Consider the following 27120-nt stretch of genomic DNA (forward strand, 5'->3'; position numbering starts at 1 on the left):
TTGCTTAATTTTTAGAGTATGTAAGAAAAAACTGCAAAAACTGAATTATGCATCATAAGATTATGATTGTTTTTATGGTTCAAAAACATTAATTGTATGAATTCATTGCTTGTAAGATGTGTTATTTAAAAATAAGTGCTGATTTCTCAATAAAATTTTATGCTTATGCGTTTTGCTTTCTAAAATCTAAGAATAGTTTCTTCTTAAAGATGATTAAATAACATTAAAGAAATATGTAAAGAAATTTTTTTAATAAAATTGAGTGATGTAACATTAAAGTTTTATCTTGATATTAAAAAAAAAATTTATTGAATGGTTTCAAAAGGCTAAAAAAAAAAAAAAGAATAATTGTTTTAAAATATTAAAATTAACTGAATTGTCTACATCTAAAATTTTTGTAATGAAATGTGATAACTGTAACATGGGAAAATACTTACATAATAATAGATATAAAATATAAGGTATTGTTTTTATTTTTACAGTCTCCGCGGGATATCTTCAAAAAAATTCAATAAATTATTTACCATCTTGTCGAAATCGTGGCATCTTATGTACATTAGAGCTTGACGATCTAGGCGCAGTTCAAAATCGCCTAGTAAACTCGGAGACCTTATAAATAAAAGTTTCAGAATAATGAATTCTGTCTCCATTTATTGAAAGCAGATTTAATTCATTCTGTTTTCAATGAAATTGTTTTCAGTTCAGTAATGATTTTGATAATAATAGTTGTTGAGATTTGAATTTTATTTCTTCTAAATTCGATTTCTTCTGACTTTCAGAATATGTTTAGGTTTAATACTTTCGAATGTTTAATGAAATTTTCAGTAACTTCAAGGAACATTAGAAGTTTCGTTAACTAAATGAAAATTCTATTTTTCTAATACCTTCAATTTTTAGTTATTTTGCATGAATATTTAATAAGAGGTATTTATTTATTAATTTATTGAGATCGTTTAGTGTTCTTTGCAGATATTCCTAAATATTCGGGGAATTAATTATGCTGCAGAAATTCCAAGACATACTTCTGAAAAATTCTTACATTAATTTTATTTTAATTACAACTCATCTATTTAATTATTATAGGATTACATAATCCTTTTTAATGTTAAAAGAACTATTTTGGTTAAGAATTTGCCCTTTTTAAGAATTTTGTGAGACTTTTACTGAAAGGACAGTTTTCAAAAATGTTAACAAGTCGACGAAGTTGAGTAGAGATTTTTAAAAAATAGTTATTTTTTGTATCTTTCTTCCGAACATTCTACCCATCATGTGGAGAATACTTTTATAATATGAGAAATTTGAGAAACTAAATATTATTAACATAAAAGGTTTTTCTTTACGCTTTCGTGCATATCTTTGTGAAAAAGAAAAACAAAACATTTTCTGAAAATTACTGTTATTTTTCATTTATGAAGAATCTTTCTAAATTTCATAGTGAATCTTTTTCTCTATAATATCAGTTATTTCAAGAAAAACATAGAAAACAATGCCGCTTTACTTTTTTTTCTTTCCTCTTTCTTTTATTTCTAATTAGATATTTGCATGCAATATTACGAAATCGAATTTCCACTGAAGTATTAAAATAAAAGTAATTAAATTACTTATTTTCCCAAAATATTTCTTGATTCTGCTTTTAGAGGTTTCTTTTCTTATTTCATTTGATAGTTTTTCATTTTTCTATTAATCATTTTTTCAAGATTTAGTTACTATTTCCTTTCTCTTTCTCTATGCTTTACCCAGCTGTGAAGTTTCCCAAGTTTCCTATCGCCTTTGCCAGTGCCAAATTATTCAGTGCACAGCATTTAACGGAATCAACAAAAAATGGACCATTTGGAAACTTTTTATAAGAATTCAATTGCTTTGAAAGTTTTTTTAGAGAAATGATTATTCTCGTGTGAGATAATCGTGAGGAGAATTTTATGCAAATATGGCTAAAATCTCGTTTATCTTTTACAGTTATTGCAATAAAGAAAAAAGGTAGTTAATGCTTTTTATCTCGCATCTTAATGGTTCTAATTCGAAAAAGATGAAATAAGATAAAACAAGTAACAAAATAATTAGGATAAAATAAATTTCTTCTTTAGAACATTAATTTTTAAATATTTTTTTTTCATTTCCTTTCTTCTTTTTTTCTTTTTGAATAAAAGGTTAATACTCTTATCATATAAGAAGGTGAAATTTTAAGTAAATGTATTCCGTATTAACAATTTAACCCTTCCTTGCCTAATTTTTTTTTTTTTGTAAAATAAATCAGGGTGATATAATTCATTCTCTGGATTAAAGGGAAAATGTTTAATAAAACTTAGTATAAATATATAATATAAAATAATTAAACAGTACGATGGAAATATCCATCATCTAGCAACTTAAAAACCTTCAATGTTTCTCACTTCTAAATTCCAACACTCATTATCGCCTTTTTAGCAAAAAAAAAAAAAAAAAAAAAATCTGATTAGTTATAAAAAATATTCAACAAATCGCATGTTTCTTTGAACCACAACAAACACAGTGAGTCATTCCGCAACAGCTGAATGACTTCAAACCAACTATAACGGTTGTGACATTTGATTTTTTTTTTAAAAGCTAAATTCCTTATTACGTAATAGTCGTGAAAAACGTTGCCAGCACAAACCAATTTACAATACAACAGTTTGGAGTACAATTTTTTGCTTACTAAATATTATGATGGAAATTTTTATTACAATGCAAAGAAGGGCTAACTTCCTGGAAATTAAATATTCCAAGTGAATTCGCTAGTAACCGAATGCGATTGATTTTCTATGAATTTCAATTAAACCTGAAAGTGTTATAATATTTTTGATGTCTAGTTTATATTATATATTTTTAATGAAATAAAGTATAAAAATTAATCAAAATATTTAACTAATGCCTTAAAATTACAGTGATTATATTCAAATACTCCGACCCACCCTGAATAATTTAATTGCGAATATTTTAATGGATAAAATCTGAACAATCGTAGCTCACGACAGAATAGGCAGAAACTATAATTGAATCCTAAGGGCTATCACCGCCTATGTAGATCCGTAAGGCCCCTCCCGTAAGAGAAACACATTTAAAAAAAAGATAGGTGACCCCGCAACACTTCCGAAACTATAAGGGCGAAGAGAGACAACCACTATGCTGGAACTTCTGCTCCCAACATCTGAAGTGCTCCCCGGGGGGGGGGGTTAAAATTAGTGTTAATTATATAAAAGAACTAATTTGATGACTTAGAGAGCCAGTTAAAATTTAATTAATCTTCTTAATTCTAATTCGTATGTAAAATGCAGGCATTCATGTAAAATAATCCTTTTCAATTTTCAAAAAAATTAATGAATTTTCACAATTTTTGTTAAAATTTCGCAGATCAAACAGTTTAACAAGTTAAATCGCACAAATTAATAATTTTCGTACTAAAGATTTTATCTAGAAACATAATTAAAAATATCGTTGATTTAAATTCTTTTTTAAATTATCATTAATTATTCCTTTAAAAATTAAAACTGATGCTTTAATTCCTTAGAAATTCGCAAACATTCGTGCAATTTTTAAATTGAGCATTCAATAGATACTTAAATTACTTTAGAAAATTTCACTTTTATATTAGTTATAGTATATTTAAATTATTGATTAAAAAATTATGCTCAGCATTATTGATCATAATGTAATAGAATATTCAAATAATTTACTAACAATTCAAAAGATTTAAAACGAGATAGTGCTAAATTTTCGATATTGCGCTGCATATGACAACATAAACGTCTCATTCACTTCAGTATTAGATATCTCTTAAAAACCTAGTACAATTTTATGTAATATTGTTCAGAGAAATATTACAAAATCCATCCATTGAATGTGAGGGAAAAGTCCAACAGGTTCCATAACAAATAACAATGATATATTCTTAATACACAAAAGCAAAACCCAGTTGAAGCATAACTAAGAGCAGCTCTTGCATAAAAAGTTGCCCACAAGTTAATCATTATTAAACTGTTGCAGCAGCAAACAGTTGCAGAATCGTTATTAAACTATTCCAACAGCACAAAGTGCTCAAAAAGAATTCAAAAATTGACCTGCTTTCACTCTTAGTTTTTGACAGTTTTCCTGCCAAACTTCTAGAACAAATGTTGGAACTCGAGTCCTAAAGGAGATATTGCTAAAATTTCCGAATGTTTTGAGATTTTTTTTTCACCTTTTTTGCCAAATGGTCACGAAATTTGTCGCCAAGGCCAGGAGTCATTGATTTGGCATCCATTCAACGAACATTAGATCTATCCGTAACACTCTCTTTTTAAACATTAAACTTACAAATTTGTAGCAATAACTTTTAGTAGATCTGTGCATACAAACACAGTTTAGAGTAAAAATATTTACATTAGAAAAACAATAGTGAATTTAAAAATGCTGATTTTAAAATTAATTTTCAAATGAAGATGCAATTTATTTTTGCTTCTCTTTAAGGAAGTTTATTTGATTGTGAAATTATAATATTATCCAAATATTTTCAACAAATCTTTAAAAAAATTGAGAATTTTTTGGGGTTGTGAATAGTTATGATAAAAAGTGTTCCACGAAATCTAAATGAGTCCTATCATATTAATCATATAATTTTATGAATGACATGAATCATATTATTTTAGAGCATAAAGATGTTTAATGCGCTAAAATAATAATCTTATTGTGGATAATTACAATTTTTCTAACCATTTCTTGCGCAACCACATAATTAAACAAGGGAATTATTTAATTCTTCCTTCCAAATTTCGCATTTTCTAATCTAATGAGCTAATTTCATGCGATACAGAGAAATCGAATCTTTATTCAAGCTTTAAAACAAAAGTAATTAAATCTTTATTTATTTTTCTCAACATAATTATGTTTGCTGGCTACTTTTTTTTACTATGTATTTTGTATCGTTTCTTCTTTTGATAATTTCTTTCGGCATTTTATTAATTACTTTTTCGGATGTCGTTTTTCTTTGTTAATATATTTCGTTTTTCTTTTCTTTTTTTTCACCTGTGGTATCCGGCTGAAAAATTTCCCATGTTTTCGTTCGTCATTATCTATGACCGTTATGAATGGATCAGATGGAGAAACTTAAAAAAAAAAGAATAAAATTTGAACTATTTGAATATTTAGAAAAATACAGTTGCATTGAAATGAAAAAATACTTCTCCTGGAAATAATTGATCATCATCGGTTGTGATAATTATTATCATAGGAACTACATTATTATCATAGGAATTACGTTTATTTTTAAAAAGATATGATGAAGATATTCTATTATTAAGCAGGATGATATTTCTGAAATTGAAATAAAGTTCTTTGAAAAATCTCTTGAATTTTTTTCTAATTTTTGTCTTGGTTATTTGCATAATCAATATATTTATAAAAAAGGTTAAGCATAGATTTTGAATTCCTAAATTTGTTTTTATTCGTCATATTTCTGATAAATTTTTTTCATGGGGAAATATTTTGTATACTATTCTATACTGAATTATAATGATGTTGATAAAATATTTTCTCAAGAATGAAGTTTACTAATTAAATACAATTATAAACTTTAATGAAGTTAGAAACAACATTAAAAGCATTTGTATTAATATTATTTGAAAAATTAAAATAATTACCATGTATAACAATGTATTTATAAGAAATAAAAAGAATATTCGAATACAGAATGCAATTTTCATGTTTTAAGCATTTATTTCATTTATTCGAAATCACAGACCAATTGTACAACGATCAGCCATGCATTTTAAAGTAATATCTTGAGATTTTTTACTTGAGATGTGTGTCTCTAATACGAGTTCTAAACTGAATTTCGTAAAACAACTAAAAAAATCTTTAGAAAATAATTTTATTACGTAATGAAGTATCCTTTTCAAGGTGTATGTACACACTTGAAACTTCGAAAATCGTTCAAAATATTGAATATTTTTTTTATTGCGTAATAATGTTTCATGTGTATCATGCGTAATGCGTATCATGTTTCAAAAAATAGGCTAATTAGCTCATTAAATATTATTTAATGAATTAATAATGAGTGTAATATGGTTTTTTCTCACTGAAATGAGTTTAAACATATATTAATAACCTACTGTGAAAAAACTGGATTTTTAAAGTTAAAATTTAAAAAAAAAATCTTCAAGTGTGTACGTACACCTTAAGTTATTATTCAATAGGTTTCATTTAGGTTATTACCTTTTTTTTATGCATTTATCTTAGCGGGAAAAGATCTTTTATTTGTCTTTCTCATAGAATGATTATTCCTGCTATAATAAATTCAAATTTTGATACCAGCAGCAATTTTTTTTCTCGTGTGCTTTCTACATTATTTAAATATTTTGAAAATAATTCCGAATATGTTTCATAAATTGCCACATTAAGATTTTAATAGTTTTGCTTCGTAAAATTCAAATCCGTAGTTAACAATATATACAAATTTGATAATCATCAAAGATCTAGAGCTCGCAACTACACAGACGCCATTCCATTCTGAATGTTGTGCATTTAGAGAAGATTTCTACATCCAATGACTTACGAAATCCATTTGAAAAATTCAGGTATTTCAACGATACAGCAACTATTTTTGGACTTACTTTTTGCACTTTTCTATTATAATTTTCAATACGTTGAACAGATGCCAAATTCGTATGACATATGAAGCCTCGATGTTAGATTCTCAGTAGACTAGCTGGTAAATGGTCATTTGGCCAAATGGCTAGAACCAAGGTCTATTGTCTTAAATTATAATTTCGGTAGTGCGAATCATGCTATTAATAGCTATTTATTTATTTTAGTTTTGCTTTAAAAATATGGAGAAAATTTGCAACGCGTTTGCTCAAATTGATATAAATATACCAATGATTCTGGATTGCAAAATAATAAAAAATGTACATTTTTAATAATTTATAGATGTCTGGAACTCACGATGTAGCAGAAATTTTTATATTAAAAAAAATGTACATTTAGACAAGATGCCCGGATAAGGAAGCATAGGTAGGACGATTGAAAGACTCAGATGTTAGTATTTGTTTATCAAAATCTCAATATGAGGAAACGCTTATGCAAATAGACAACTAGGGCCTTAATGACTAATTTTCTGCTGCACACATAACCGAAAGACCATCGCAGCAATTGCTTCTTAAATATGTATGAAGAGTTTCGAAATTGAATTCTGTTTGCCTCTAAACACTTATTATCACGCTCTTAATGAGTTGGCAAGGGAGTTAGGGACGGAGATTAACATGGCCAATTAGCAAAACGTAGGGAAGATTGCGTGGGTATCGTAATTAATATGCAGGAGGTAGGATTCGATAAGCATTTATAGGAAACTAAGAAAAGCAGGTATGTTGGACGGTTTAAGGCTATTTCCATTTTCGCATCAATATTTATTTTATGATATCTTGAATCTATTGAGTGTAATAATTTAGGAAACAATTGTTCGATGGAAACATTATTTTTAGGAAACATTATTTTTTAAAAATGAAATGGGAAATGCAAAGCTATAAATAGAATTAAAGATTTTAGAAGAAAGATTCAAATGTTCATATTATATTTACAAATAATCTTATATTGATGCATGCGATACAATACATATCCGTATAATAAGTGAATAAGATGCTTTTAAATCATTAATTTTAAAATTATAACTTTAATAAATGGTTTGCCTTTCATGGCTTAAGAAATATTTCATTTTATCCTATATTCTTGCAAGTGAGCTGTAACAAAAGTGAAACTATTGTAATCGTCTGGTTTTTACAGTTTAAATTAAACCAACGAGGATCATCCCCTCAAAACATTTTTAATTACTACTAAAAAAAGGCATTCTATTGGCGCCCACATAAAGTTTATGCAAATTAGGCTGAGCCTTGAACGCCATGAGTTTTCAGTTTTTTTATTTTCAAAGTTTCAGAAGATAATATCTAAGGGCTTTGTAATACAATGATAAAAAAAAAGGTAACATGAACTTTTGGCGCCTTATTGAGCCAAATGGTGATTGAAATTATATTTTTACTATAACTTAAGAAGATCACGTACCAAATTTCATTTTTCTAAGCCATTAAATTTTAGAATTATCATGCATGCGTATATAAGAATTTATAGTTCATCTATTAAAACTATATACTACCTTTTTATTATTATTCAATTTGTTTTGAAATTATCGGGTTCCCTTATTCTAAGACAGACATCAAATGAATGAATGAAGGAATTTTGTTACAATCTTGATAAAAATTTATAAGTTTAGTGGAAAAAAACATAAAAATGTCAGTTGTCTAACTGAAAACATTTTTGAGCTATTGTATTCACAGACATACATATTTCCAAAAATATATATTTCTGACTCGAGAAGAATGATAAAGATTTGTCAAAATCTTGACATTTCTGAATTTTTTCAGAAATTCTGAAACTTTAAAATTTATAAAAGAATCTCGAGTTTAAATTTTTATGATGATTACAATGCTTTCTCTTGGTATTCTTCGTATGCAAGAAAGTAATAAATAATGACCGTAAAATCATTTTGAAACTGCAAGGATAATAGAATATCTGAGTAACTTCATAGGAAGCAAAAGTAAACCAATATGAGCGGTTTTTTCAAAACTTCCTCGCCTACTCTCTAATACTTTTGTCCTGCCAGAGAACGCCTTATGTAACATATACATTTACTTACATTATATACTTTACATAAAAGTTATATACATTTACTTACATTATATACTTTACATATACGTTATATACATTTACTTACATTATATACTTTACATATACGTTATATACATTTACTTACAATAGTTGCGAAATATTAATTTTTGTCTTGAATTTAGCATTTATCTGAATCATGTCATCTTTGGCGAATTTTTTGGCGATTAATCTCCGGCATGTGGTCAAAAATATTCCAAAACCTCATTTGTTTTAAACGCGTTTTTCCCTACTGTTTAAAATAAAAACTTGACACAAAATTGTTCTATTAGCCACTACATCCCATGCCTAATTTGATACATTCAAGTCATTGCATTTTCGACTTATTGCGTTAACATGTTTTTAAATGTACAGACCGACCGACCGACCGACAGACAGACAACCCTTTGTGGGTTTTCTCTCAAACGTTCACTGTTCATGTTAAATCTTTGTATAGAATTTCATATATCTAGCTCTCTTCGTTTTGTACTAATCGTGTTAACTTATACTCGAACAGATAAACATACGGACATTCTCAGAACTTATTTTACTCAAAATTTGGTAGAAATTTGCAAATTTAGTGTAATGACCGTATACCAAATTTCATTTGTCTAACTCAAAGGGATTTTGAATTACCTTTGTCACAGACAGACAAAACGGATATTTTCCAAAAATGCGTTTTTCAAACTCAACAAAGTCAAAACGTATAAATTTATCAAAATCTCGAGTTTGAATTTTGTGACAATTACTATACTTGCTCTATACTGCGTATACAAGAAAGTAAAAAGTGAGAACTCATCTTCAAATTGCAAGGATAATAGAATACTTGGGTAATTTCATGGGAAGTAAAATTTCAAAAGGTAGAATGCGTATTAAGACACAACTAATTCATGAAAACAGTAAATAATATAAAATGAAAGATATCACTTGCACACATAAAAAAGACAATTATCTAAAGATAGCGTCAAGAATAACCGAAGGCGATTATGTTGGAAACAATAAATAAAAATGATTTAATTACCTTTTGTTTGTACGCTTGAGTGAAAATTCGATTTTGCAGCATCGCATGCAAATAGTTCTTTAGAAGACGCAACATTGAGAAGGGGCAAAAAAAAAATTCTATAATTCCTTTAATTATCAAACACTAAAAAAAAAACTGACCGAAAAAAAAAAAACTAAGCGTTATCCATAATATGATTATTAAGCCCAAATTTTATTTATTTTTTGCTTCTAAAAATATTTAAAATCACGATTATATTTGCTGTTAATTTATCAGAATTCTTAACTAAAGAAAAGCAACAACTTACCCACTAAAATGTTTTTAATCGTTTACAAAGAAATGCACGAAATTGTAGAAGTCTTAGAAAAAATTTTATGCTAATTGTGTCCGCTGCAGTAAATGACTTAATGGAAAATTTTCTTTAAAAGATAAAAGATTGAATGGTATTTAAGAAAAATGCGAAGAAGGAATGTGGTATGGTATTAGAAAATATTAAATGAACTTATACTGGTTTCCAAACATTTTTGAAAGAGGTTTATCAATGGACTTTCATAAAACTCTAAAAAAAAAAAAGGCCCATACTTCATGAATATTCAGTATATGAACTGAAAACTTTTAGCATTAAATTGGGGGGATGCCATTCCTTAATTATAAAATATTGAGGATTAATTAAAATCGATTTAATGCAGGAATTTTCTAAAGTATCTTGAACACAATTAGAGAATAATTAAGAAATTCTTGAAACTTCTGATTATGTAATATTAACATTATGATTTTAATGATCTAATTCATTTTTAAATTCATTTAATAATTTGTTATACTGTATAGATTTTTTTTTGTATAAAATGGCTACTACAGACAAGTGATGAAACATTTATTTGTGTGTTGCCACTCACGTACAGAGAAAAAATATTACTGATATTTTGTTGTGTTTATGGAAATGAGTGTTGCTTCTTGGTGGAATGAAATTATTAAATACTTTAACAGATTTTAGAGATTTACTTGTTTGCAGGGATTAGTGGGTGAGAAAATTTTCAATTAAATATTTTGTGTATTTTGATCTTAAAAGCTTTTTCAGCAAAACATTTGCAGACTTCAAATTTTGATAAATATATCAAATATTATATTTTAGAAGACTCGCGCCGTTCGGTTCATTGTACTAAATATATTTCTAAATTTCTGTCTATTTATTTATTTTGTCTTTTTTTTCTGTATATATTTATGTACCTAGTTCTAAAAGTTATATGTTGCCAAAAAACTTGTGCGTTGCCAGAAAGAAAACAATGTATGAAAATGGGAGCACTTTAATAAAATTTCAGCATCTCTCTCTCTCTGTCTCTGTCTCTGTCTCTGTCTCTGTCTCTGTCTCTGTCTCTCTGTCTCTGTCTCTCTGTCTCTGTCTCTCTGTCTCTGTCTCTCTGTCTCTGTCTCTCTGTCTCTGTCTCTCTGTCTCTGTCTCTCTGTCTCTGTCTCTCTGTCTCTGTCTCTCTGTCTCTGTCTCTCTGTCTCTGTCTCTCTGTCTCTGTCTCTCTGTCTCTGTCTCTCTGTTTCTCTCTCTGTCTCTCTGTCTCTGTCTCTGTCTCTCTGTCTCTGTCTCTGTCTCTCTGTCTCTGTCTCTGTCTCTCTGTCTCTGTCTCTGTCTCTCTGTCTCTGTCTCTCTCTCTGTCTCTTTCTCTCTCTCTCTCTCTCTCTTTCTCTGTCTCTCTCTCTGTCTCTCTATGTGTGTGTGCTGGCGCTCTACAGGCCAGACCATTTGACCTACAGCTACTAAATTTGGTACATGTATACTTTGTTAACAAAAAAATTAGAGAGATACATATTACATTATGACTGAAGACCTTTATAATATTATGAGTCAATTATATGACTATCAAAATTTGAAGTTTTAAAATAGTTTGATGAAGAAGCTATTAAATTAGCAATTACATAAAATATTTAATTATTAAAATTTTAACGAGCATTAAGATTGGCGAACCGGCTGGTCGTCAATGGCGGCTAGTCATCAATAATGCAAATAAGTCAATATAAAATATTGGTGTATCTTCTCATAATGAAAGGGTTAGTGTTGAAGTTCCGCAGATAAGACATTAGATATCTAGCTACAAAACTTGGTACGTATTTATCTTGTGGAGGAAGAAATTGATTGTAGAAAAATATATAAATATATATTTATATGTTATATCGCTGAAAATGCCCAAAATTCGTAAATTTTTAATTAATAAAAGTAAAATATAATTCCAAGGTTCATATTCTAATCTAAGAGTCTAGCCAACAGAACATTAGCAAACACACATCCATCCTTATTGCTAATGAAGATGGAAATATAGATTTGTTTAAGAGAGCGCTAGTGGAACTGAAATAAAAGTTATTTATTTTTTATGGATGTATGAAAATCAGAGAAAAGTTAGTTCACCATTAAAACTGGCAATACCTAACGGAAAAGTCTTTAAATTTTAATTGCGTTCCAAAATGATTTTTTTCTTTAACGCATTCAGAAGAAATTGCTCGGTAACATATACTACAAAATGAAAAATAAGAAATAAATAATTAATTAGAAAAAATATCATTTTCAAATACAAAAACTTTTAAGAAAATATTTGAAGCATCTGTTTAAACGTCATTTAGATAAAATCCTTTTTATAAACATCATTTAGATGAAATTAATTTTTATTACGAATTATGTTTAGTAATCATATGCTGAAAATATTTGGAAGAAGAAAGAGAAAAAAAACAGAGATTATTTGAAATGAGTTTTGTATTTAAAATTTGCACGTATATTTAATTTGAAACTATAATTATTTCATACATAATAAATTTCAAATCTCCACCATCCAGAGTTTGACGGTGACTAATTACATAATAACTTTTAGCAAGTGACTGAAAATTCAACTATCTATGAATATAATTTCGAAAACATATTCCTAGTTCTTTCTAAAATTGTTCATTGCAATAAAATAATACACTTATCAGTAATAATAAGTGTGATATTCTTTCCTTCTTGATATCAGCGTATAGTTCCAGTAGCTGAGGCTATTTTCAATATGTGATCCAAAACCGATTATATATGAAAGCGAGGTAATAGATTGATTTAAATGTTACAGAATGTAAAAAATTAATCAATGAATTCATTAATATTAATATAAAAATTAAGAAAACTCTAGTCCTCATCTTTAACGTATACTTCCATTTAATGACATTATTCGTACTTTTAGCATATGACCAAGAAAATTAATATATTTTAGAGCAAGGTAATAGTTTTTTAAATTCCTCTAATTAATTTTTTTACCTTAATATAATGTCATAAATTAATTTAAGTTCCATAATTTAATTTTAATTCCGTACAGAATAAAGAGACAGATCGTTAGAAGAAAAATAATTTGATGTAGTTTCTAAAATTTAATTAATATTTTTAGGATTTCTTTTAATATAAATTAAAGCATTTAATTACATATCACTTAGACAATATAAATTGAAACTTGTTGCGAAGAGATTCACGTAATGATATTGCTTTTAACATGCGATCAGAAAATAACTGGGGCTCAGGATAGGTAATTGATTATTGATTCCCGCTATAAATTTTACTATACCTTAAAGTTAGGTAATAGATTAATATAAATTCCACAAATGAATTTTAATTATACAAAAAGAAAAAAAGTTTTCTTCGTTAGTACAAAAAAATTATTTAATTTATTATTAATTAAAAATTTAAGGAATTTTTATTTATAAAAAAATTATTTCGCATTATTTATACATATAAACAAATTTTTTCATAATAATCCTGTTCTAAATTATACCATTTATATTACAGATAAGATTAATTAATGAAATTATTAATAACGATAAAAAATGAGAAATTTTATTTCCTCTCAAATTTTGAATATTCAATAAAATGAAAAGGCTCTGAAGTGTGGACAAGAACTGATAGTACCTTAGAATTGAGTTGCAGATTAATTTAAATTGCACATAATATAAACGCTTAATCAATCAACTTTTTAAAAGTTGTTTTTTAAAAGAAATCCTTCTATCTCCATCAATTTTTGATTATAATTCCGCATGATAGTATAATATAAATTAAAATGTGGATAAAACTTGATTGCTATTAAATGTGAAGAAAATCAATTAAAATTTCACACAGACTAAAGGATTAATCAATTGATTAACTGAAAATAGTAAAAAATTGCGAAAAAATTCTCCTTTAGTTTTACTATACTTTTCCGCGTATTAGGGTCCAAATAGAAATGTATAGCCAAATAGAAGCTATTATACCAATCATAATGTAGGGAAATAGGTTAATTTCAACTTTACAAAATAAAAGCGATTATTAAATAAACTTATTAACAGTAATAAAAATTAGGAATTCGGGAAAACTCTCCTCTTCAGTTTCAGTGCATACTTCCACTGTTCTTCCACTTACTGAAATCGTGTTTAATACGCAGTTAAAAAGTGGCTGTATTCCTTAGGAAGAACAAAAGAAATATCTAATGGAAAAGCGAATTCTTAGTAAGAATCCCAATTTAATTTTTAATATTTGGGAGGGGGGAACTGGAAATTAAACAACGTAAAGTTTATCTCTAGAAAGACGATAAGACGAAGCGAAATAGTAGAAACCTCAAAGAGCGTGATATTTAAATAAAAACGCATGATATTTAAATGACTAGATCAAAACATGTTGCGTGCATCTAAAGAGAAACTTTACAGCACTAGTTTTTCTGTTGAGATATTCAGACCCCTTTGGCAATAATGATCATAAACAGTGATGACTAGTGCTGTCTGGTCATTTCAGAAATGAAAAATGTTACAAAATGTACTTTAACCCTTTAAAGGGCCATTTTTTTTCTAGTCACATTATGTTAAAATATTTTTAGGCTTGAAATTAGAATAAGAAAAGAGATTGATTTAGCTTATTATATAAATTTAATTTGATTAATTAATTAATAATTATGTAACAAATTAAGACACATCATTTTGATTGATATAAAGAACTGAAACATCTAAATCTCTGTCTTTCTAAAAAATGTGTCAGAACTTATGCCAACCTACAAAATTTCATACAAAGATTGATAAATTTGTTGGGAGGCATACTTCCCACGGCCCTAGAAAGGGTTAAAATAAAATACTCTATAATACAGTTTAAAATTATAGTAGAAAAGTAGCTTGACTCCAAAATAGCTCAAAATTTTTTATCATAATTGCTTGAACTGTTTTTTAAAATATAGTATAGAAATATCTTAATTCAGTGAGTGTCTCAGCGAGGGGAAAAAAAAGAAGAAAAATAAATCGAGAGTGTAGGTGAGTCTTTCTGGAAGAAAGGAAATAAAAAGAAGCATCTGACAGTTGGCTGTGATTAAAACCTAGTCTTCTGTCACAGCGGCCTAGCCAATCACAAGTTGTATTCCGCTACTGCTTACTAAGAGAAAAATTGTGCTTTTCTGAACTAGTCTTCGAGCAGCACTAGCTAGAATGTCTATTTATAGATTCGTTTTCTATCTCTCATTTTTAATATATATATATATATATTATTTTCATGTAATTCTTAATGTGGAAAAATAACCAAAGAGGATTAAAAACTAAAAAATTAACTTTTAAAATAATTGTAGGTTGTGGCCATGCCTCTCCAGCTTTAATGGACAAAGCCACCTCTGACGATAATACAGTAAAAAATATAGTCTCCTAAGCAACCTTTTGGTAATAACAAAAATTGCCATTTTTCAAAAAATGGAATTCTTTGTTTATATTAAACTTCTGATAAGGAGCAACAAATGTTGACATTGTAAATCCATATGTTTTTGCCTTTATCAGTAATAAAGCATGTAAAGTGATCTTTTACAATGATTGACAATCACTTTTGTTTTTACGTTTACTATCTAGAACAATAAAAATTATGCAAAGAATGCGGTTTTTATGTCATCTTGAAATTCAGAAAGTAAATAAATAATTATCTATTAATACTATGATTGTTTAGCAATTTTTTTCTCTTATAGTTCAACATAATTTTAAATAATAAGCATAGCTGTGAACAAATATATATTAAACCCTTTAAAGGGCCATTTTTTTGTAATCATATTATGTTAAAATATTTTTAGGATTGAAATTAAAGTAAGAAAAGGGATTCATTTAGCTTATTAGATAAACATAATTTGATTAATTAATTAATTTGGTTAATTAATAATGAAGTGACAAATCAAGACACATCATTTTGTGTGAGATAAAAAACTGAAGCATCTAAGTTTCTGTCTTTCTAAACAAAATTTTCAGAATTTATGCCAACCTACATAATTTCATACAAAGATTGATAAATTTGGTGGGAAGCATACTTCCCACGGCCTTAGTAAGGGTTAATTTTGTAAGAAAAGAAAGGGAAAGTCCCAAGTAAATCATTACATTACAAAATTTACATCCGTATTAAAATCAAATGATTTCCTTTGGATTTGGAATTACGGAAAGTGAATTATATCAAAAGAAAAGAATGTTTTTCCTTTATGTAACATTTAAAAATTTTTTATCTTTCTTTAAGGCATATTCTAAGTTAATATAGCCAATATTTGATAAAATTTGGAGTCTTTTTTTTTATTGCACACTTACCCTTTTTTCCGAAGTGAATTTCAGTTTTTGATTGTAAGCCGAAACTACAGATTCTCATATATATGGCCTCCAAGCAAATCAAGCTAACATTAAAAGCAAGTAAATAAAAGTAAATCAAGATAATATTTTTCATCATGATAAAAATATGCAAATCAAGATAAATATATGCATGACAATTGTGCATACTGGAAAATTTCCTTTTCACATTAGCGATTTTTGTTTACATTTTTTTACACTGATTTTAAAAACAGTAAATGCAATTTCATCTAATTCTCTCCATTTTTTTAATTATCGGTTTCACACCGTACAAAAAATTAACACCATTAAAAAATTACAGTCTTGATTTCATTAAGAATCATGAAATCGTATATTTAACTAGCTTTCTTTATTCTTTCGTATACAAGAAATCAAAACTATTAAAATCTAAAATTAATTCAAAAAACAATTAATAAATATAATAGACACTTTGAAATTCCTATATGATGTGTAAAATACAGTGATTATTCTATTATTTAACGGAAATATCTTAACGTTTGAAGAGATGCGAGTATAATTGATGCTTAACTCGCTGCTATCAGAAGATCAATTGAGCAGGAAATACCTACTACCTCTGACCGATTTTCTGCGATTTCTGCCGCTAGATGTCGCTGAGTGTGATGTACGTCAGCTGTGTGTCGCGCAGGAAAGCGAAGTGTAGCGGCTGAGAGAACGGATTTAAAAACCTGCAGCTTCGTCATTCAGTTCCATGTTTCGCTCCGACTTTCTAGCAAATCACTTCTCTTGCTTTTTGGATGCGATCTGTGAGGATGAGAATCCGTAGTTTCGGCTTACAGTCAAAGACTGAAACCCGACTCGGAAACCGGGGTAAGTGTACAAAATAATATTGGCTCCAAAATTTATCAATCATCAACGATATTAATGTAGAATATGCTTTATAAAATGCCAAATGAATGAAAAATATTATGTTATGGAATAACATATTTTATCGTTTGGTTATAAGCAGACTATCGTTTGGTGAATAAGCAAAAATTTTTTACCTTTTATAGAACAATATGTTTTATAGTGGAACAAAAAGAAAGCTTATAGAATCAGTTTACATAGAATCTTAAAGTAATTGTAAAAACATAAGATTGGAATGTTAAAAGCAATTTGATGCACTGAAAATTTATTAGTTCGATAAATTATGAAAAATTATTATATTGTAGAAGTTAGCTAACTCGAAGTTGAAAAAAATCACAGTAAAAATTCGAATAAAGAAATGTTGTATAAAAATAAATAATTCTAGAGAAAACGATAATTTTTTTAACAAAAAAAATGGCAGATAAAATTTGTTTTACTTCTTCAATTATTTTTTTCAAATTTATTAAATAAATCGTAAATAATCGCGGTAGATCAAAGAAACCGTAATTGAATATTCTTTGACTATTTTAGAATTTAAATTTTTAATAAATAATCAGAAAGATTATTAAAAAGAAAAATATACAGTAGATTGAATACAACAACTATATAATTAGACATAAAAATAAGCAATTAATATTTAATATGCTCAATTTTTTTGAAAAAAAAAATATTTTTATTACTTTTCTGATTGAATAATTGAACAGTAATAAAGTTGTTTAATGAAATAAAACCATTAAAAGTTATTTACATACAATTAACAAATAAACTATATTCGAATGTATTTCATAAAAACGATTTTTATATTTTTTAATCTTGAATTTAAATAATTTCGGAAAAAATAAATTTGAATTATAAACTGATATGTTAATTTTATCATGTTATGTTTAGAAACAAAAATTCAATGGAGAAAACATGCGAATTACAGAAAAATTAGAATTAAGAACATTCAAATCAGTTAATCCACTATATTACCATAGACATAAATGTTAATTTTACGAAATGTTGAATATAGTTAATTCTATGAATCATCACCTTTAACAAACAAAACAAGCTTTCTTAACAGAAGCAAACGTCCTATTTTTATTGTTGATCTTACTTTGGAGTGATAATTTGGTTTTGATGTAACTTTAATTAATTTTTGTGTTTATTTATTTTCTGAATTTAATCTTAGGTGAATTATTTTTGTTAATATTTTAATTATCCTTACTGTATGATTTTTTTATCTTTACTTTTCAATATACGTGCTTTAAGTTCATTAAATAAGGGGAGAAAATGCTTGAAAATAAATAAAATCGTGAATTTTAAATTATTTTTTTAATAAATATTAATTGAATAAGGTCATTAATTGAATCAGTAAAATTTCTTAATTAACTCAAAAAAATAGAGCTAGCAAATAGTTTACCTCATTATAATATTACATTATTAAATATTGAATTCAAAAAGAAATATGGAAATGATACAAAAATAAATCAGAATAGGTTGTAATATTAAGGAATTTAAAAATGAGCAAATCTTTGAAAAAAAAATATAGCGAAACATAATATTTATAAGTATTAGCACATTAATGCTTATAATCATATTATTTGTAAATAACAATTTGTGAATATGATGCAAAAACATATTTAATAAAATAAATCGGCTAAAACATTCTACATTGATCGTTTATTGGCATAATGTTGTAAATTTTGACCAGTTGTTAAATCTTGGATAGTAGGTGCTCACTACGAAATAATTGTTCGTGTTGTGTTAGAATTTCCAGTTAAAGGATTGATCTAAATTTTAATGATTTTCCTCAGTAATATCGATGAAAAACTGTGACAGAATATCCATATATATATATATATACCGCTTTAAATTTCGATTTTTTAGTTTTTTAATTTTTATAAAGTTTTTAGAATATTTCACAATAATACTTTTCGTTGTTTTAATTACTGATTATTAATTTGTACGAATCTAAATGAATACTTTTAGGAATCTAACGAATATTGTGCATTTACTCAATTCTTGAATATAAATACATTATTAATAGATAATTTTATTAATAGTTTTAAAGTGTACAATTCTTTTAGCTAATTTTATAGTAACTTTAAAATATCATGAAGATAAAAAAAATGTATTATAATTAGAAATTTCGCCTCATTCCAGAAAAGAATATGCTAAGAATATAGGAAATAAATATCTTTTCTATTAAAATAAAATTTCAAACCCTTACGGTATCAGATATAGTATTTTTGAAAATATATTTAACTGTAATCATATAAAATATAATTGATTTTACTAAAGATTTAATTTAATTTGATTAGTTTTTGTAATAATGAGAGGGCCATAATATTTAAATATCAAGCTCGAGATATGGATTAATCTTTATGATTTAAATCCCGCAGAATCAAGAAACTAATTCTCATTTTCTTCTGTTTGACTACGTACACGGCAAATGAAAAACGTAAAAATCTAGACAAATAAAATTTTGTTCGCTTAGCTCTAAAATTGTAAACTTATATTGAATTTAGGTTTTTACCTATATTTTTGGTTTCATTTCTATATCTGAGATAGATTGAAATTTGTCTTATGGCTTTTAAACAAAAACTATAAATTACTGTCTGATCAAGGATGGAATCTTAATATGCGAAGTTATTCTAACATTCCGTGTGGTTGCCCAGAAAATATTTGTCTATTTTTGTGACTGTGGTTATAAATATATTTGCTAATCTCTACTATAGAATTGCCCACCGTAGTCTGTAACGCGAAGTGGAATTAAAAATATCCATATGCTGAGTCATTATCGGATGCGAAATTATAATTTCTGCTTTTGCGTCTAGTAATTAATACAGGTTTATGGCATTTAAATTGACTGATTTATCAGTGTGCGAATAAAAACTAAGCATGTGTAAAAATAAATTGTGGGATCATGAACTGCACGTTTTATCGACATTGTTTTTAGTTATATAGTAATGAGATAAGCCTTGCACTCTTTATTATTTTATATTGTTTTGTTAGTGGATTATTATTTGTTCCAAATCGATTTTAGTTTTGATTTAAGTGTTCGTGAGCATTATGGATAGAAGAGATTCCACTCTAAGGAAAAAAATCTTTTAATATAATTAAATATTTATTTATAAAGAGAAAAATATACTATTTCTTATTTCTTCAGTACTTAGCTATGAGAATGAGATTTTCTATTTCAATTTCCGTTTGTTATCTATAACTCAGACATTGTTAGAACCTGTCTCAGTAGTCTAGACTACTTTTAGAAGTAAAGATGAATTTGCGTGTTTCTCAGTGTGTGTATGTCTTTGCGTTCTATAAGACAAATATTTAAATCTAGAAAAATTAAATTTGGCATAGATGTACTTTGAAAAGTACAAATATGCCTCAAAGCGGTTTTTTTTTCAAAATTTAATTTAATTTTTATTTTTTAAAAATTAATTTAATTTTAAGCATTTTTCTCATTCAAGCTGTCCAGTTATTTGTGAGCATGATGACAACAAAACTTTAAGAATTATATTGATAAAATTTAACAGATAGAATTAATATCTAAATGTAGATTTTTCAAATTTTGAATCAAATCCATCAAGAAATTTAACAAGATGAAATCTGCACATTGCAGCTTAATATTTGTATAACAGTGTTTGATTTTCAATTAACTTTTTTGTGGCATTCCAAGAGCACTGGCGGGTATTAAGTTTGAGTCGTTGCTGTTGTTGTTGTTTCTTATGGCACTTGCCATGGACAAGCCCGCTGTTCGAAGACAGCCGATTTAAGCCTGAGGGGGAGCACCTCTTGTTTCTATAGCAGCGCCATCAAGGGCCAAGAGAACGACTTAACTACACACACATCACAACCCCTTTTTACGGGGCGGACTTCATTCACTCAACCACAGATCGTAATTTAGACCTGAATCAGAGAACGATCACCCCTGATCCAGTACCCCCAGTGGTATTACTCTCGACATGGAGGACTTTTTGACCACAACAGATTTAACGCGCGTCAGCCACCAAATAAGCGGGGAATCTTCGGCCGGCGGGGTTCGAACTCGCAACCTAAGGGACGCGAATCCGATGCTCTACCAACCAGGCTATCCCGGCCTAGTTTGAGTCGTAAGGGCCATCAACGGCTACGGTACAATCCTTCCCTTGGGAAGTATATTCCGTCATCGGTAGGGTGTAGTCGATCCCACATCATCTTTGTATCCCCTAGGATGGCGAAAACCAACCACGGAGGCGGAATCTTCTCATCTTCATATCTGAGTTGCCCAAGATGGGATGTTCATTGAGCGTTTAAACTTCCCTAACGAAGATATGTCCCATGACAGTATATCACTATTAAAAGTACTATTGTCAGCCTCTCTGCATTTTTGCGTAGTGCAATTCACTTGTTATTAGACTTGTAAACTGCACAGATATTCAATAGAATCTTTTTCCTTAGCTTGCGACAATGAAAAATTAAATATATTTTTTAAGTCCCCCAAGTACTACTTTTTTAATTGACACATATATACGTCTAACATCTAATTATAATATTCATCTTCAATTGTGAATCATAATTTTCATCTTCATTTCGTCTGTCATCATTTAATAAAACAATGACGAGGATTTGAATTAAAATCAACAATAAAATATACTGCGGAAATTTGGAAAAAAAAAATTAAAAAATAAAATTTCCTCAAAATGAGAAATTTTGCATCATTATTAAATTTCTATCATTAAAAGACGATGTTTTGGAATTTTAAAACGATGAAAAAGTTATTTTTATGAAATAATATTTTCGGGAATTATCGTAAAAATTCCTTAAGCTTAATTTTTTTTAAATTAAAATTGTAATTAAAAATGGAAAAAAAATGTCTCCAAGATCTACATTTCTAACCTCTAAAATATACATGCCCAAGTGTGGTTATTCTAGGTCAAACGATCTGGTCAGTAGAGTACTAACACTTAAACATAGCCACACGTACATTCATCGTTATTAGTAATAGAGATAGAGATTGATTAGCTATATTGTTCAGCAGTAAGGTTCTTTAGCAAACTAAAGGCTTTAGAATTGTTTCGAAATCAAGACACAATGCTTAATCAACAGAAGACACAATGCGTGGGCGTAATTAACTAACCAAAGCAATCCGGAAGTAAAAAGTATTTCCAGTAATTTTTCATTTCACTTTCGCTTTAACTAATTAAATTAAATTAACACAAATTAGATCCAACATTTTAACATTGTTACTTGAGACACCTGAACAAGAATGAGATGGATCCAAATTAAAAGTTTCGAATTAACTAAGTTCCCTTGTGAAAAGGAGTTAACTATAACTAACAAAATAGTTAAATAAATTACTAAAGAGAATTAAGGATTTAAATAAGTTTTAAAAAAGAATAAATGCTCTAAATGAACTATTAATAAAAAATTGTTCAATATCTGGTGCATAATTTTAAAGGATGTATTTTAAAACAAAAATAAGAGATAATAGCACTATTCTACTGTAGGAAGAAATAAATTCTTGTTAAGGTTTAATTAAAATCCGGTAATTCTATATCAGTTTAAAATGTAATGTAAAAAAAGTCAGAGTTAGAAATAAAAATGTATTTATGAAGTATTAGAATAAAAGAAAAAATTTGTGACATTATAAACGACTGAAATTATAAACATTATTTGTGAAATAATAAATGATAGAAAACAATTTATAGAAGATATCAGCCGAAAAATTAAATTAAAGGGGGAGGGGAGAATATAAATTGAAAAAATGTATTAATAAATTATATTTAATTTTCCCGGATATTCTTCCTTGATAGTTTTAGAAATTTTATAGTTCGAGCTTTTAATTCAATTCAATTAGATTAAATTTATTTCGATATGTATTCTTTCAACTGGTATCTGAGATTTTTAAAACGCTGAAAACATTTTCTTAAAGAGTTTGATTCTAGCATCAAAACAATTCAAATTTCAGGAACAAATAAGATTAAGGATCATGGTAGATTTCATTTAGAAAAATATGGGAAACCACTTCTTTATTCCAAAGAGCAATAATTCCAAAGAGCAATATAATAGTATTTAATTTATGTAATTTTAAAATTTCAAAAATTGTCGAAAGCTGCAGTTTGTATTTTTAATTCTCGTCTTGAAGCTGTATTTTAGCCTTTTTCGATGGATCAGGTCATTTTGTTAATTCATATATTATTTACTTGTCATGGATTTCAGTGTCACTTTTTATCTTTCTTTATATGCCGGTGTCTTGGCTTGTATATGTCGGTGTAACGCTTCTTATTCGTGATCTTCGAGTCCCGGTTCAGGCATGGTTGCTCTTCTGTGTTCTGCCTGTGAGGTGTGTGAATGTGCCCCCTATAAAAAGGGGTAAGCGAATGTGTCACATGAAGTACCTAAGTCGTACTCTTGGCCCTAGCTGGCGCTGCTGAAAAAACAACAGACGCTCTCTCGGCTTAAATCGCTGACAGATAACTGTCAGCGGGCGTGCAAAAATCCATAAGTCACAACACAAGCTTTTTATATACAATATACAAAGAAAGTATTGTAATTGTCAAAAAATTCAAACTCTAAATTTCGACGAATCTCGGTGTTTCAGACGTCAGTGAATTTGAAAAAATATATATTTAGGATTATGTCTGTCTGTATATGAACACGATTGCTCAAAAAGCCTCGAGCTAGACGGCTGAAATTTAGCCTGTGGATTTATGACCAAATGTATAAATATTTTATTAAATTCTTTTCACTGCCGGAGTCCTGGCATAGTGGTAGCGCGTCTTCCTCGTGATCTGGGTGTCCTGCTTTCGGGTCCCGGTTCGGGCATGGTTGTTCTTCATCTGTGCTCTATCTGTGAGGTGTGTGAATGTCCCCCCCTCTTGTAAAAAGGGGTTGTGCAAGCGAATGTGTGTGAGTTTTTCATGAGCTATAAGCCAGATTTCTGCCCTCGGGTTCTCAGGGGTCTTTACCCTCAGAAGCTACTGCACCCCCTTTCCGTGGCAACGCGGACACATCATCATCAATTCTTTTCACTAAGTGCATTTCTAAGCAGTCCGTCTGTCTGGCTGTACATTCATATCAATTTTGAAACAACTCTATCAGTGGGTTGACGATCTGTTGGGCTGTACTTGAATGAAATTTGATATCTCATCTTATGACTATAACTGTAGTTTCACTTAAAATTCTTTTTCTCAATCGATTTAAATCAATGTTCAAGATACAAATTTGATTTTCGAGTACTTGTGTATTAACCGCATGATAGGAATTAATCTCCAAAGATCACGCGATGTATTCAGTGTAGATGTTAGTGCAATGTAAAGATCGATATCCCTGTGACTATGGTTCGCTAATTCCACACCAGGTGACTATTGGTGTTCCATTTGTGTCTATACCGGGGGGCGGGGACGAGAGGGAAATAAGACTTTTATTAGAGAGTATGCGAGAAATGTTCGGAAAGATAGCTTCGCTGGTATTTTTTGTGTCAGTTCCAATTTAAAATATGTTTTATCTTTTAAAAAATTACCATGCGTTTTATCAGCTCTATCTATTTCAACAATAAGTATGGAGCAAGTATAGCAAAGCCTGACTCTCGCACCTTAAAAACATAGAACAACCAATCAAATCGTAACTTTGAAATTTGAGCAGATAGTAACTAGACTCGACTCCCTAAAATTCTTCAACTTCTCAACGTGTAGTAAATTTTACATATGCCGAAAGACATAGCATGAATCTAGCCCACATATCTGATTTATTTTCCGAAAATCGAAATTACTTCATTTTAATTCCGTTGCATTTACGTCTCGTATTTGAAATAGCATGGTGAATATTTTGGGTTAGACTTTTGGATAATGTTAAACCACCCTCAGATGAACATCTAAGCTAGCAGCCGTTTCTCAAGATAAGTTCAGTTCAATTATATTAACGTACCATTTTAAAGTAACACTAAGGCTATTTTGAAGCGGACCTCGTAACTTTGAACCACTGTCAGATGACGAGGATGGCACTTGAACTGGCACACCCTCCCTCATCTTCCGCACCACACCAGCGGAAGGAAGTTTGACCTCAACAGACCACAGACGCTTCTCAAAACTCCCACTCTAGAATGGTTTAATATGCGTAATACCTACTTTCAAATGAATTTCAGAAACGAGCACTATTGAATTTAAAGCAAGTATATTGTCAATATTGAATTCTGAACAGGAATATTGACAATACAGAATTTTTAGTATTCTGAGTAATTTTCAGCATTTTCTGAGTAATTGTCAGTATTCCCTGCGATATCTGAGTCCAAGCACGTTTCCTTATACTTTTATTGAACTTGACTTGTAAATATATTTTGGATAGATTTCTCCATTTCTTATTTCTGAAATTCTATATGGATGTGGCTTCATAATGTCAATATACAATTTTAACGCTTTAGAACTAAATTGCTATTCAATCGATTGCTTTTAACTAAAAGTTGATTTCGTACAAGTTTGAGTTTGAAAAGAATGAAGAACCCATAGAATTTATAAAAATAAATTATGAAATACATTACAAACTAAAGAAATAGAAAAAAATGATGTCTTTTAAAAGCCAAAAATTTATCAATATACTAGATCGTAGGAAATAATTTTCTTAAGAAAAAGTATCAATAAAAATGCAAGTATCTTCAGCTTGATAATCAAAAATTCAACAGACGACATTATGAGACTGAAATGAGAGTATTATCAATTTATTTCTCAGCATGACTGCCTTTCTTGTTCAGGCATTTGTCCCAGAACAGGTTCAGTTAAAAAATCCTGGACTCATAGTCGGTCTGCTTTAAGTCGTCTTCAAAATAAAACTTCTGACTGTCGGAAAAACTCCTTTATCAATACAGATAGGTAAAAATCTGAAGGTGCTAGGTCTGGGCTGTATGGTGGGTACTTCAAGATTTCCTATTCAAATTCTCGCAGTTTTATACGATCTAAGAATAAACCTGCATTAACATAGGGGACTGCTACTGTCTCTTCGCATGAAACATCTAGTGGTCTGAATAAAAATCTTCGAACATAAAGCGCTGAGAACAAGAAAAATAAGAAAATATTGCGTAGTGAATATCAGAAGAAAGAATCTTCATTAGAGATTAATATTTATTTTAGATGTGATTAAATTTCCAATATATTTAAAAATATTTATAATCAATTTTATAAGCTTTTGCGATTTTTGTTTTGACATGACGATATGTGATAAAAAATCATATTTTGCATTTTTGTTCACTAATAAAAACATAAATTAAAAATATATTTTAAAATTATTTTCTCGTTTGGGTCAATAAAAAAGAAATGTAGAATCCCCTTCAGTCTAGAAATCCCATGAATCCAGCTTACTTTATTCGAAAAAGCTGTGTCCTGGAAAAAGATAACAACCGGATTTCTGCTACAAAATTTAAGCATCTTATCTCGATACCTTTGACGCTTCAACATTCCTAGAAACTGCTGTCAAGAGTTCTTTCGAATGTAGCAAACGATCTTCTTTTCCGAATCTCTAGAAGAAGGGGCGGCGAAACCCGAGAGCATCAAAGGAGCGGCCGCTTCCTGGCACTTCTCCAAAGAACGAGCGAGGGAGTGAGCAGATCCTTTGCATTTTTAACGCCCTGCTCTCCTCGAAGAACGTGCTCCAGATGATTTTATCGCCTTTCGTCGACAAATACTGAATTCAGACGCACCCCGACATTCGAAATCTAAACCAGCGCACAGAATAATCTCACAAATGCAAAGGTGCAATCATAGCGGATTAAGGAGTGTCGTTGGTCAGAGGTAAAATCAACTAGCTAAATTAGTGCTTCTTACCATTTTTGGGCTCTTAATACACTAATATCACGAAAGCAGATTATTGGCAATACACTTTGCAGCAATGCCCATTATAAGGTCCTAATTTTAATAATCTTATTGTGTCACAGACAATGAAATTTATCGAGAAATATTGTAGAAAAAAAATGAAAACCAGATGCCAAACCCGTAATA

General features: G+C 28.7%; 2 protein-coding genes across 2 annotated transcripts in view; one reads left to right on the plus strand and one right to left on the minus strand.

Annotated features, from left to right (window-relative positions):
• LOC129976590 (uncharacterized) overlaps positions 1-27120 on the minus strand; it is a 466684-nt gene that overhangs the window by 228266 nt on the left and 211298 nt on the right. The window lies entirely within an intron of this gene.
• The window catches only part of LOC129976583 (protein O-mannosyl-transferase Tmtc3-like), a 274929-nt gene continuing 264804 nt past the window's right edge, over positions 16996-27120 (plus strand). Inside the window, exon 1 of the mRNA XM_056090223.1 lies at positions 16996-17131. Within this exon, the coding sequence (XP_055946198.1) occupies positions 17059-17131 (73 nt within the window). The 5' untranslated portion in view covers positions 16996-17058. The remainder of the gene's footprint in view (positions 17132-27120) is intronic.

This window comes from Argiope bruennichi, chromosome 7 (assembly GCF_947563725.1).
Source record: "Argiope bruennichi chromosome 7, qqArgBrue1.1, whole genome shotgun sequence".
NCBI classification, from domain to species: domain Eukaryota; kingdom Metazoa; phylum Arthropoda; class Arachnida; order Araneae; family Araneidae; genus Argiope; species Argiope bruennichi.